Source organism: Xiphias gladius, chromosome 24, assembly GCF_016859285.1.
Source record: "Xiphias gladius isolate SHS-SW01 ecotype Sanya breed wild chromosome 24, ASM1685928v1, whole genome shotgun sequence".
Classification (NCBI taxonomy): domain Eukaryota; kingdom Metazoa; phylum Chordata; class Actinopteri; order Istiophoriformes; family Xiphiidae; genus Xiphias; species Xiphias gladius.
In genome coordinates, this window is record NC_053423.1 from 5,170,457 (window position 1) to 5,185,082 (window position 14,626).

General features: G+C 38.8%; 1 protein-coding gene across 7 annotated transcripts in view; it reads left to right on the plus strand.

The window, feature by feature from the left end:
- trappc9 (trafficking protein particle complex subunit 9) overlaps positions 1–14,626 on the plus strand; it is a 206,214-nt gene that overhangs the window by 57,670 nt on the left and 133,918 nt on the right. For all 7 annotated transcript variants that reach the window (XM_040121713.1, XM_040121717.1, XM_040121715.1 and 4 more), the window contains one exon: positions 46–198. In XM_040121713.1, coding sequence (XP_039977647.1) covers positions 46–198 — 153 coding nt within the window. The remainder of the gene's footprint in view (positions 1–45; positions 199–14,626) is intronic.

Below are 14,626 nucleotides of genomic sequence, written 5' to 3' on the forward strand. Positions count from 1 at the left end.
TTTGTTTTTTAAATTTTCTTTTGTCTTTCTTCTGTGTCTGTGCAGAGAAGGTGTTTGGGGAGTTTCTGAGCTGGGAGCTGGAGGAGCCTTTGTCTCACCTGCCTCTAAAGCCTGGCCAGGCTTTGACACTGACTGTCAATATCAAAGTCAAGCTGGACTTCTCTGGTCAGGAGAACCTGCTGCAGGACCTCAATGATGGTGAGTGGAAACAGAAATTCACATTCTAACCTCAGTGAAAAAACTCAGTGCCTGCAGCATCTGTCGATGGAAACCCGCTGAGCTGGTAGAATATATCAGAATGTTGCCCTCAACACACTTTTTTTGTCAACTATGAACTTTTCCCTGTTTACTTTACAGGTGTAACACATAGCTATATAATGTAATAGTTCAGGTTCACAGGTTATCACTCAATAATAGCATAATTATTAGTATAATTCATTAAAAAGTTTTACTTCTCCTAAGTCATAAATACCAGTTGGATTGCAAAAGTAGAAATAAATTACTTTATACTGAATCATGATACAACTCATTTAAAGTTGTTACTCTTAAGATTTCCATCCTGGTTGACTTGGGGTCACTAGTGTTTACTGGTGGTATCAGTAAGTGCAGTTTGATACTACTGGAGCAACTACTGTGTGAGAAATATAACAAAAGAGCAACCAATGTATCTGTTTATATGATCTGCTGGCAAAAAAAAGCCAAAAAGGACTTTGTGATGAACGATCACGGTTGGTATTAACCATGGTGATGACCACATTTCACTTTCTTTGACTGTTTCAAAATAAAAAAACGCATGTTTTGCCAGTTTAATGCTTTTAATGTGAAGCAGAAGCAGCAGGATGTTCGGTTTGCATCAGCAATAACTTAATAACGCAGGGATCTGGTGTATAGAGCGTGAACAGTAAACTGTGAGGAGGAGGCTGCGAATCCCCTGTGCTGAGGCAGGCAGTGTGAATCAAGCGTGGCAGTGGCGGACTCCGCCACTACTGATTTAAAAAACGAAAAACAAAAAAAACTATTCAGAGAGATGATTACTGAATTTAATCCAGTGAAGGGCTATTGCTGAAAATTGACTACTATTAAGTGAGACTTCATTTTGTGAAAGTCTCAAGGATTGTACATTTTAGGAAATTCTTTCTCTTCTTTCACCTCTTGCACCTCTTGAGGAATTAATACAAATTATTACAAATTATTCAAAGCCAAACAGGAATACAAATGTGTACGAACGAATGAACTAACAAACAAACAAACGAGTTTATTTGTTCATATATCAATTGATATAAGGGAAGTGGTTGATAGTATGGGTCAAATTGTTACAGATTACTTGGGGGTACCATAAAAATGCCTTCCATTGGAATTTTTTCTTTTTCATTTTTTTCTCCATTCTTCTTTTAGTGGGTTAGTGCTGAAATGATTGATTGACATTTGCTGATTTCATCTTCTCAAATTAGAGAACATGCTCGTTTTCTTTGTTTTATATCATTCGTAAATGAACATCTTTGGGGTTTAGGACATCTACTTGGACTGTGGTAAATTGTGATGGACATTTTTCATTATTTCCTAACATTTTATAGACCAAAAAGTTAATGGATGATTCAAAAAAATAATTGAAAGAATAATCGATAATAAAAAATAATCATTAGGTGCAACCCTATTGTGCATTATATTAGAATCGTACCATCTTTTAACCGCCCAGCTGAAGTTATGTGCATGTTGGATGCAGAAATGAGTGTTAATATGCCCCTGCAGATGGAGAACTTTTTGTTACAGGGATTCTTGCTGCCTTATTTAAGATTCAAGACTAATAGGAGAGAGGGCTCAAGGTCTCTACACCTCCATTTCTCTCCTAGCTTCTGGCTTCTTCATTTCAACTGTCGGATTTCCTCTCATGTAATTTTTATTCCTGGTATTAAAAAAAAAAAAAAAAGTTTTACCTCGAAGCTCACTCATTGCGTTCCTTCTCCAGTCTTTCTCATAGTTCATGCTCAGCCTCCTTTCTTCCCTGTATTGCTCCCGACCTCTCTGCTTCCTCCTTCGGATGGTTTTCACCACAGACTCTATGGATTGCCGAATAGAAGTGAGCGATCAATATGGACCTGCTTCTGCACCACAGAGACTGTGCTTTGGCAGATGACTGGGAAAGTAAATACATACAATGCTGCATGTTTATCTCAGCCCCAGCGCCACTCTTCTCATGAGGTCATTTAAGCGATACTGTTTCAGTGTTTTAATTAGCTGAGCAGTAATTGGGGCCCTGAATTAAGGAGATAAGACATGGTTCCGTCTAAACAGCAGCTCTGAATGCAGTTATTGTGGTGACATTAATGGGATGCAGTTTTTGCTTAACACATTTGATGCTATCTAACACTCTAATACATTAATGTAATCACATTAATAATGTTGTGTTAATACACTGGTGAACTTATTTGCATAAAGCCAGTGGTTTTACTTAGTTTTTAGTCTCTGCTCCTGTGTACTGAGAGGTTACCAATTTCTGTCGTCTTCGCTGATTAAACTGAAATCTTGATTATTTTAGGCACAACTCGACAACTTTTCAGTTGTGCTGCTTAGCCACCACATATGGTCACTGTACAATTAGTAAATCATTACCTTGTTAGAGGCAACAGCACAAAAGACTTTACCTGAGAATCTCACCCGTAGAGACATTTTTTGTCTGGGAATCTGTGCAGCTATCATTTTGTGATGCATAGAACCCTTGTTCATCAGCCTGTGGTATTGGCTGTCAAAGAAATGGTTCGGCATTCTAGGAAATACGTTTCTTCGCTTCCCTGCCGAGAACTGGATTAGAAGATCTGGAAGAAGTAAATAATAATAAGAAGTAATCAGAAACAATTAATCAAGAATTTACAACAGTAAAAGAAAATCTAAATTAAATTAAATCGTTACAAGCTTTTTATTTAGTTGTATACAAACTTGTATTTTAGTGGTAAATTTTGAGTTATCACTGTAGTGAAAGATTGTCTCAGGCCTGTTTATGTTTTGAATGCCACTGACAGTCTTTTTATGAGACTTCGTGGAATGATGTACCCTGCTGCTCTGTTGTGGCATTTTCAAAATGACTCTAATTAGTTGACTTCATGCAAGGCAAAACGTAATATATAAAAAAACAAAACACTGCTCACAAAAACAAATCTGGAAGAATGTTTCATTGTTGAGTTTTTTGTTTTTGTTTTATTTCTACAATGCACTGAATAGCCTAAGCAAAGGCTTCAGCACAGCCTTTTTACACCATAGACAATGTGCTTGAATTTTTGACACAACTTAGAGCATTAATAGATTCATTTAATGTATCCACACCTTCAGGATACAGTTACTAAACTAAGACGTCGCCAACAAATCGGCAGTTTTGGCTAAACTCTACATTTTGTGCCACTGGGTTCCATTTTGTGTGTATTTGCTTGGATTACTTTACCGCACCAAGTAAGTGTTAAGTGGATATTAAATGGACTACATTTGCCTCTCCTTCAACCATTTGCACACGCACACACACACACACACACACACACACACACACACACACACACACACACACACACACACACACACACACACACACACACAAGAATATAAAACTAATTAGTAACATTTAGGGGTGGTGGTAGGTGGTAGGTGGATTTTTAGTGGTATAACTGTTGGTGCCGTTGTCACAAAGACTGGATCGCTTTCCGCTTTCCAAAGAGCCTAGATACTACCAACAACACAGGACATGAAACCATCAACACCACTTTGAAAATAAGAGAGAAGAAAGAAGCATGTTCACTGAAGATGTAAAGTGATATTGTCATAATTTTATATGGAGTTATAACATAGTTTGAGTATTCTTTCACGCAAACTACGGCAGTGCTATGATAAAGGCCGAGTAAAACACCTAGTAATAGTAATAATCTGGCAGGTTTGTTACCGACTGATCTAGTAAAAATAATGCTAACTGAATGTTGGTTTTGAACCGAGGATTAGTCATAACCGTCATTATTCTATAGCCATTACATTGTGCAATCAACATTTAGGTCATAATGATAAGTGAAAAAAAAAAAACTTGTCTATTGCCAGTTTAAACTTTGGACAAAACTAGGCTTGGTGTTTCCCCCTGTCTCTAATCTAAACTAAGCTAATTTGTTGTAAACCGCCTTTGTTTACAACAATTACAGTAACAAATTAAATTTGAACAAGATATTGAAATTTGAAAATACTACACTAAGAACCTTTATGACTTTGGCCCATTGTTTCAGGCTTATTAAATTGAAATCTTTTGAAATTATACATTTTCATTGTTCTAGGTAGCACAGGAAAGGTCAGTGCAATCAGGACTGAATGAAAAATAATAATAATAATATTAGCATAACTTTAGCTGCCCCCACCTTAGTGTCTGAGGATGATTGTGAACATAAGGATGAATATGAAGGAATTTTTCTTCATATGTTTACATATGCACTCTTTTTTCTGTCTCTCTTTCATACCTTCTCTATTTCCACCTCCACAGCTTGATGATAAATGATATCTCACAGCTTGTGCAGTGTGTGTCAGAGTCTGTCTAATGTGTCTTCTGCTGGTACATGGTGTTAACATAATCACTTCCCTATATTAAATATAACTGTATATGACCAATATGACCTCATATGACCAAGGTTTAGCTTTTACTGATTGCCATGCTCTCCTGAAGGTGGGAATGAGCTTGTACCAGATTCACACCTGTCAGAATGTAGTGTGATATAATGTATCATCAGTGGCATTAAGCTACACCAATATAAGTCATTTATTGATCAATCTGTATTTATATGCACAGCCTGATAAAAGTGAATCCATCAGCCTTGACTGTGATGTTGCCAGGCAGTACAGCAGTTGATGTTCAGCTGAGGCAGAAGGGACAAATCAGACAAGGCCACAGAAAACAGTGCAGAGGGAACATTCAAAACGAGCTGAGCCTTACTGATTTATCCTCAGATGAGTTTATCCCTCACTTTGAGTCCGGCTCGAGACCATGACACCATAACTCAGTATCAGATGAGAGTGATGTCATCACTCAGGACTAATGGGCCTTGACTTGCAACGAGCTTTATCGTGTTAAATGGTGGGGGTGTCGTACCTAATGGCAGTGCTACCACCTACATCAATGTTGTGGTTGTCTTTGAAGACTGCACCTTGTACCACAGTAAATGCATGCATCTGAAACAGAGTAAAGAGACACAAGAAACACATTATAGCAACTAACAACAGGAATTAAAGAAATAAAACAGAGAGGAAGATGTCCTCAGAAGCTCAGCTGAAATTAGTAAAGGACAGGGAGATGCTGTCTGTCTTATTGTTTGTCCTCTATCAACATAAGTGAGAGAATTCACTGCTGTCCTATTTTTGTAGTTATTTTTCAGTTAACTAACTTTAAACTTGCACCAGTAGGCTTAGCCCCTAAAAATACTTTTTAAAGTAATAACCTATGACATGTTCATGTTAGATTTCCATTTTGCTACTGTCGTCAAGTGATACAACACAGCCACTGTTCCACCTCCAACCCTTTCTTGAAAGCTTTTACATATGCTGCTCTAAACATCTTAAGTCTAGTTAGGCCAGAGCAGCCGGGTATCATAACTCAATACTTTTTTTTAGTCGTGACCAATGTGAGTCCATGGCACCCTGATCATCTGGTATCAAAAACTGGCATTTAATGACTGGTCACAATTACAATCTTTACATATTCTTCAATCAGAAATCTAACTTAAATCAAAAAATTCCATTTATACTCAGTCATGGCATGCATCTTTGGCAGATCGAAAAGCAATCAGATATAAAAAAAAAAACTATAAGTAAATGAGTTGAGGAAACAGTTAAACCACCTTGGAAGGTGGTTTGAGACATATTCTAGCCAAATGATGAAAAAAGATTTAAATGTATCTATCTCTCCGATGTGCATTTTAATACTGCATTCACGTCATATCTGAGTTACTGTTATTACCTTTTTCCTACCCTCATTCCATAGGGTTCACGTCAACTTCCAAGTTGTAATTACAACTGGGGAACTCTGCTTTTTTGAAAGCTCCAGCATATGTAACTTACTAATATGGAAGTGCCTGAATCCAAGATAAATATGGACGCCTCACATCAGCCAGACTGTCATTCAATGTCATTAAACCCAACTTTATGGATATGGTGCTATATTGTTGATGCACAGAATTTGAATTAAATTACCAACTCTGTAATCATACAACTATCTCGATAAAGTGAATGCTCGCAAGTTGTTAACACAGGAATCCTTCCCATCTCCACCATCAGGAGTTCAGTGAAACTCCAACAATCTAACATTCAAACCCTCTTCATGCTATGATTCGCCAGCTGTGTGAATGCAGAAAGGGGAAAGGGTTTGAAGTTCTTTTTCAGGCTCTGTGTTTTTTCATTCTTGACACAAATGTTTTTATTGTAAATTAGATTAGATTCAATTTTATTTCATTGTGCAGGGTACAAGAGCAAGAACATAAGTGCAGTAAGAATTATCTACAGTATATGTAAATATATTTTTATAGCACAAGCATAACGTATATAATGTATTAATAAGTAATATGTACAGTATAAATAATTAAATATGTAGAGAATATGTTTAATGGTACAGTAATGTGAGAATACAGGGAAGGTGCGATATTTATCTGGGTACTTTGTAATATGAACGGAATATAAAATGTATGTAAGATTTAAAACTGAAGGGGGGGGTTAGTGCTGTGGGACAGAGTTCAGCAGGGTGACAGCCACAGGAAAGAAGTAAATGGACTACACTTATATAGCCCTTTTCTAGCCGTATTGACCACTCAAAGCTTTACACTACTGCCACATTCACCCATTCATACAGCGCTTTTCTGTATACACACGCACACACACACACACACACGCACACACACACACACACACACACACACACACAAAAAATACATTGGAGAAGATTTGGGGTTCAGTATTTAGCCCAAGGACAGTTCCATATGTGGACTGGAGGAGCCGGGAATTGAACTGGCGACCTTCTGGTTAGTGGATGACCCGCTCTGTCACAGAAGCTGTTCCAAAATGTGCTGCTATGAGAACTGAGCCTACTGTAGTGCCTTTTCGAAGGGAAGGGTGGAAAACAGTCTATGATTCGGATTGAGAAAGATCCTTGATGATGCCCCTCGTTCTCTGCAGGCATAGCCTGTGGTAAATGTCCTCAGTGGCAGTGAGCTTGGTTACAGTGATGTGTTGCGTGGTTTTCACCACCTTCTGGAGGACATTGTGGTCAGAGAAAGAGCATTTGCTGTACCACATGAATACTCTCGGGAAAACATGAGCTTTCCTCTGTCTCCTCAAAAAGTCAAGGTGCACCTTTTTTAACCAGCATAGATGAGTTTAGGGCCCAGGAGAGATCCTCAGGGATATGGACATCGAGGAATTTGAAACTGGCCACACGCATTGCTTCAGCCCTGCTAATATAGATGGGCGTGTTTCGGTAGTCCACAACAAGCTCCTTGGTCTGTCCTCAGTCCTCTGTTTCTTTAGGTGTTGAGGGCCAAGTTGTTACTTTCACACCACATCACCAGGTGTGGCGATGATGGGTGTAAGTGCAATGGGGCGGAAGTCATTTAAAGCCATTGCAAATGAGTGCTTTTGAGCTGGCATGATGGCTGGGTCTTGAGGCAGGTAGGGACAACTGCCTGGGCGAGGGACAGATTGAAAATATCTGTGAAAGCCCTAGCCTGCTTCTTTGCACAAGCCCTGAGCACACAGCCTGGGATTCCAAGAGGGACAGAAGTCTGCTCAGTTTTGGGCATGCGTAGCTAATGGTGAGTGTAAGTAGCTGGTCTTCAGGTGACAGCTCAGCTTTGATAATGGATTCATTGTTGGCCTGGTCAAACAGAGCACTGAAATTGTTGAGTTCATCAGGGAGGGAGGCAGTTGTGGTTGTGTGGTAACATTGACCAGTTTGTAGTCAGAGATTGCCTGGATACGATCCAAAATGCGTCGGAAATCACACTTGTTAAAATGTTCCTCTATCCGCAATTTATCTATGTATTGAGCTTTTTTGATTCCCCTTCTCAGGTAGGCCCTGGCTTAGCTGTACACCTCTCCCACACTGGACCTGAAAGCCACATCCCATGCCCTCAGTAGGAGATGGACCTCCTTGTTCATCCAGGGCTCGAATGACAAACACACTCCAGTCTGTGAGATGGAACTGTTGCTGGAGTTTAGACTGTGCAACTTTTAACCATACTTTCAGTGTCTTCCCTGCAGGTTTTACATGTTTAATGACAGGGGTGTGTCTGGGTAGTAAGAACAAGGATAGATGGTCCAACTGTCCCAGGTGGGGAAGGGGAATGGCTTTTTAGGCCTCAGCAATATTAGTGTAAATATGGCCCAGATTTTTGTCTCCCCAGGAGAAATTCTGATGAAATTTGGGAAGGGCAAATCTCAAAATTGAGCGGTTGAAGTCCCCAGCAACAATAAAGGCCCCATCCAGGTGCACTGTTTGCAGTTTGTTAATAGCAGCACTTAGTTCTTTCATGGCTAGTTTAGCATTTGCATCTGTGGGTATATAGACTGCTGCAGTGAAGTCACATGTCAACTTGCAAAGAAGGTAGAAGGGCCTATACTTAATAACAAGGTACTTGATAGCAGCAGAGCAGTAGGTCTCGGTAACTGTCCATGCACAATGCTTTAATTACATAAATGCATAGTCCACCACCTTTACTAAGTCTGCCACTATCCCTGTAGCCCTGTAGATTGCTCACCCGACTAGCTTAATTGAGGGATATTGTTGTTGAGTCATGTCTCCGTCAAAACATTATATTGCATGAGCCCTCTCTGTGTGAGGATCCAAGTCTGATGTTTATCCAGCTTGTTTGGTAGAGATCGTACATTGGCCAGGAAGATGTTGGATATCGCTGGCTGGTGCGGATTCAGATTTAGCTTAGCCTGCAGTCCTCCTCGCTTTCCCTGTCTATGTTTATGATCTGGATGCCAGTGCCGCCATATTTTTTCACTTTGCGTGTGGACAACCAAGTGCAACATTATGAATGCCTTCCAGAAGAAACTGTCCGAAAATGTGCAAACTTATGGTTTAGTACAGGAAATAGCCTCTCGCTGTGTCTGTCTTCTGTAAAAATGGCAGCTGAAATTATACTGAGATATGTCATCATTCATACTGTCTCGTTAAAACGGCAGGAAAACGTTGCTCCAGCAGTTTCAACACAAAAAGAACGCACATATTGGTTGTAGCATTTGACTGATCATTGATCAGTTCAACCAACAAATGATCTCTGTTGGTGAGGAACTGGCTTGAGTGAGAACTGATGAAGATGATAAAGCTTGTGTTTCGCATGTAGTCCATCCATGGTAGTCATTCATGTGTTTGTTGTAGTTTATGGATAGTTGTTAGGTAGCTAGCTAAACCGGTATTGTTGTAACAAAACTACCGAAGTGCACAATTTTTGTTCTTCTAGGGTTTTTGACAATATCAAACAACTCCAGGTGTATTACCACAACCCTCTAGTAGAACTGACCCTTATTTGCATATAGCAAATAGTTGAGATAGTTGGCTTCACTGGTTAAATAAAAAAAGCGTTTTGTAGGAATCAAAAAATGTATTGTTTTGTTACCACCACTAAAAATTCTGGTTTTCAAATTTGCAGTATCAAATCATACTCAGCTGTAGCAGAAAAGGAAACAGTGTTTGTTTGAAAAAAATAGGAGACCTGAGCAGCTATCATGAGCAGTGATGGCCACCATGTTTGAACAGAGAAAGATAAGAGTGCAGCCTACAGAAACCTCAGTAAACAGAAAAATAAATGGTAGCTGCATATGACTACAGAACCAGACAGACTGTTAAACAGGTGATCTCTTGGCAGATCTCTTTAAAAAACAAACAAACAAAAAAAAAAAACTCAACAGTGATTGCTTATAACGATTTCGTTGGTGGAAATGGTCTAAGACAGTGTGTAGAAGTACTGACGCCTTTATGGTACTGGAGTCAAGGGGAACTATACATTTGTAGCTGTAAAATCAAAAGGCCTGTACTAGAAAATTAATAGCTGTTGTTTAGTCGACTCAAGTTAAACACTATGATAATCTCTGCATGTCATGCATTTGTTACTGCTGTTAAAACAAAGCAGCTGTTCGTAGATGATTTCCCTCTGACTTAAATGGAGCATCCAGACCGACTGGAATGGCTTTGAGTAATGATGGTAATCATTTACTCAGATCTTCGTATATTACCTAACAGATTTCTGCCCATCACGCAGCCCCATTCCTCTCCCTCTCTCTGTAAGACTGATAGAATCGTAATGATGTTCTTTCAGTTTCAGTGTTGCATGTCAGTTCAGAATAACAGTGTGGTTTTAAATGAGATGCTGTAAAATTGTACTGTAATATCTTTTTTTTGTCATTGTTTGAATTGGATTAATGATGTATGTGATGTCCAGAAATAACAAAGCTACCGTATATGTCCGAGTAGTTTTACTTACAGTTATGAAAAATTGGGTTGTTCATCTTTAGTTGATATAGTACTGCTGCAAATGAAGCTATGGTCAAGCATTGTTTGTTGTTAGCCTTAACAGGATATTGAAGGGGGGGTTTAATATTTACACTGTAACAGGTCATATTTTCCATATTTATTTGATATATCTGTCTTCCAGGAAAAAGGCTTGTAAATGTGAGAGCAAATGTCAGTGCAGAGATCAACAGTATCTCATGAACCTTCAGATCTGCGCTAAAATTTTACAATCATTTCAGCAGTGACTTTCCCGAGCTCTGCTGTTTCAGCGAGGGTGGCCACTGATAGAAATGCTGAATTCACCCAACGCTCCCCGAGGCCGTTCGACGGAGAACTAGACAGATAAAGATAGGAAGGAAGGTGTAAAGAAGGAGATGATTGTGAGCAATGCCATTGTTAATCACGCCACCTATTAATCACAGTCTCTGTGCTACAGGACATGGAAAGTCGTATACCGCATGGAACAGTCTGCGTACCATAATGGAAGATGCAGGCCATAAAGTCTAAAAGTGTTGGCTATATTTTGGGGTCTTTCCTTTTTCTGCTACTCTTAGTCTATGTCTAGATGCATATCTACCCTGTTTAACAGCAGGACATTGTGAATGAGGCAATAGCAAGAGGAAACTGTTCTCACCAGAGCATTGGCAACAATTGCTATGACAAGTTTCACACAGTTGACGCCGCATAACATATATGCGATTTTGGGCTGTCAAAGATGAAAGTTTAGGACAAAAGTCTCATAGTGTGACTACTGCATCCCACCAAACCATCAACCGAGGCCATAAGGCATCAAATAATACATAGTACAATGGCAGATGCAAAACTGTAAGTACTATTTTTGAATACATTTTAAAACTTTTTCTGTGAATTTTCAAAACATGATAATGGTGCAGATAGGTGACAGCGGATGATGCCATGCATCATGTCTGTTTGCCGTTCTTTTATTTTACATCAGCCTTGATTCACGATTCATCGCACAATCTGACATTTGCTCAGTTTGATATTTTACAGCTGTTATTGCACAATGTTTAGGGGCCTTTAGGTATTGGGTGTTAATGTTAGCTATTAGTATTAATGCTGTCAGCTATTTTTAGACTTAGTCTTAGTCCTGAGATCAGAAGTCCATAGTTCTTAGTTTTAGTCATATTTAGTCAACCTCAGTTTTTAGCCATGTAAAACTCCGGACCTATTAGTCTTGTCTAAGTCAAAGCAAACCATAAACATTTTAGTCTAGTTTTAGCTGATGAAAACTCTGGATATTTTAGTCTTTTTTTTAGCAATCAAAAGATTACTTGACAAAAATGTTGTGAACATTTTATTCTGTTGGGTTGACCTGTGCAAAGATGGGAGAGTATTCCCTTAACCTGCATCAGGTGGGTCCTATACGATTAAGTGGAAAGAAAATGTTTTAAAAAGGTCCATGTTTATATTTTTTTTATATAATTTTCTTTTGCTGACTTGGTGTTCGGTGCCATGCATTACTTCAGTAGCAAATTGCACAAATGGTAATAACTTTCCAAACAAGCAGCGTAGCCACTTACTACATCAGAGTTCCGCGGTACTAACATGTTGCCATTACCAGAAGTATACTGTAAGTTGTTACGTTCGTTGTTGCTCGTATTGGAGTTGCTTTGTCTGACACTAACTTGCAGTGACTGTAGGTGCTAGAGCTGATAAGCCATTAATTGTGAAGTGAGTGGTTTGATACCCAGCTTGTCCTGTCCACATGACAAACTGTCCTTGAGCAAAACCAAAAGCAAGACCAAGAACAGAATAAAATGCTTATAATTAATCACAATTCTTTCATACCTGAGCCATATTAGACAGGTAAAGGTGGCAAGAACACAGGACACAGGACGTGATTGATGACATGAAGTGTCTGGCCCCTTTGTAACCTCCACTAAAGAGAGAACCAGGTCTTTATTTGAGCTAGTCAGAGCCTTAAACGCCTGTGGTTTCAAGTGGACTGCTGTCATTTATTTGACAAAAGAAAAATGCAAGAAGAAAAAAAGCTCTACTTCTGGAGCTTTGTTCCTGGCTTGAAGCACCCTAAAGAAATTAGTGAGATTTAATAATCCATATTTTCACAGCTTTAATTGCATCAGTATAACAACATAGTCTTTCCATACATGTCAATCTGTTTCTCTGACTTTTTCTTTTTAAAAGAAATACTTCTCCATCTGGCTGTATTTTACCAATCTTGCATGTGGTTATTGCAGTTTGATACTCTGTGAATATATCTATTTGTCTATCATGAACCCAAGTGCCTGAGCTGCTGCAAAGGCCAGTAATTTCCCCTCTCTTAGGGGAAATTGCAGGGCTTTGCATTCCACTGACGTCAGAGAGCGATATGATTCCTTTGACGTCAGAGCGTGGGCTCTGGGCGTCATGTTTGAGCATTTTCTGAGTGGGTAGGAAGCAGTAGCCCCTGTGGTGGAGCCTTAGCAGCTGCTGATAGTCCAGCTGCTCCTGTGTCCACACTGCTTCTCTCAAGGTCGTGAATATAAAATCATTCATTTATTCTTCACACGCTTATAGTAGAGCCATGAAACCTATGATCATAGATTTTTTTAAAATCATTTTAAAATATTGAAATCTAAATGACCTCTAAGGCAGCTACTGTAACATAAGTGGGATACAAGTAGGATATTTGGTATCTAACAAAGTGACCACAGCATATTGAGATAAAGTACACTGCTATACTGTAATTAGTACATTGAATTAATTATCAGATACACATATATGTACTGCATAGATATGTTTTTATATGAGTACATTAGTTTTGGATTTGTGTACCTCATAAACTTTCAGTTGACTGTTCGCTATCCTTAATTACTGTTGTTATGCCTGCCAAGCATAGTGGCTGAAAATTCAGTCTCCAGCTGACTTGTTATAAAATAAGAAGCCAGGTAAAGGGTCTTAAAAATATGCACATAAAGGCCACATACACAATATCATGTTAAAAGACTGAGGCTAAAGCTGTAATTTTTTCCTATTTTCACTTTTTACAAGAGAAACCGATTTCAGCATGAGGAATAAATGATGAGTTTCGCCAGCTTAACACCGGATGGAGCCGCTGAAGAGTAAACTTCCCCAAACCAAATAAAGAGAAGGACAGAGCCACTGACACTACCTTAATCTCTGATATACTGTCACCTTGGCTCTCATGCTGTGGGTGTTCCAGTCATGATAAAGTAGTTGTCTAATGTAACCTATAACCCCACATAATAACCTAATTCACTAATGATTTGCCTCTTCCCTTTGGAAGTAACTCAGTAGTCAGTAAACTTGTTAGCCTGACATGCTAACATTTGCAGCTTACATTTGAGCAGATACAAACACAGGCTATGTCTCTTTCCTCATTTACTATATAGTGCACTATATTTACTGTCTGCTATTTTCTTTGAGTATCTGAATTCTGAATGTGTAAATTAATTCCCTTAGAAGTTTGACAGTGGAATAAAAGTGTTCATAGAAGTACACTGCTTTCCACTAACAATCCTACAAGGCTATGCAAACATTTTATAGATCCAAAAACTACCTTTGCATCATCATCTGTTGGTGATGATGCAAAATGATGATGATGAGTCTGTGCCAGAAATCTCAGTTAACAAACAAACAAGCAACAAAAACAAGAAATCTGTCTCCAAACTTCACACAGTTTTGACTTGTGGAGAAATCCAAAGCTTGAGAGGCCTGCCGTGCCGAGTTATCCTTGCTAAGCAATGATTGGACAATTTTTGCTCAGGGGTGTTGTCTAGCGAATGGTCAGTTTTACGTATCACATCCGTAGATTATGGCAAAAAAAAGAGAGATCCAATCTGACACACATTTAACACTTTTAAACACTATTAACAAAACAATTTGCACGGTACATTTTGCAATTCACACTGTGTTTTGACACGTTTTTTGTTTATACCTTTGCAATATTGCTCAAAGACATGGTATGAAACTCTCATTTTTCATGACATTGATCCATTACACAATGAGAAAAGCTCTAAAAGATGTTAAAAAAAAAGACAGATACCAATATCTCCTCTCTCCATTATGCAGTCAGCAATAAGACATGTTGTATTTTGAGTTCAGGGGTGTGATCTCACATTAAAAAAT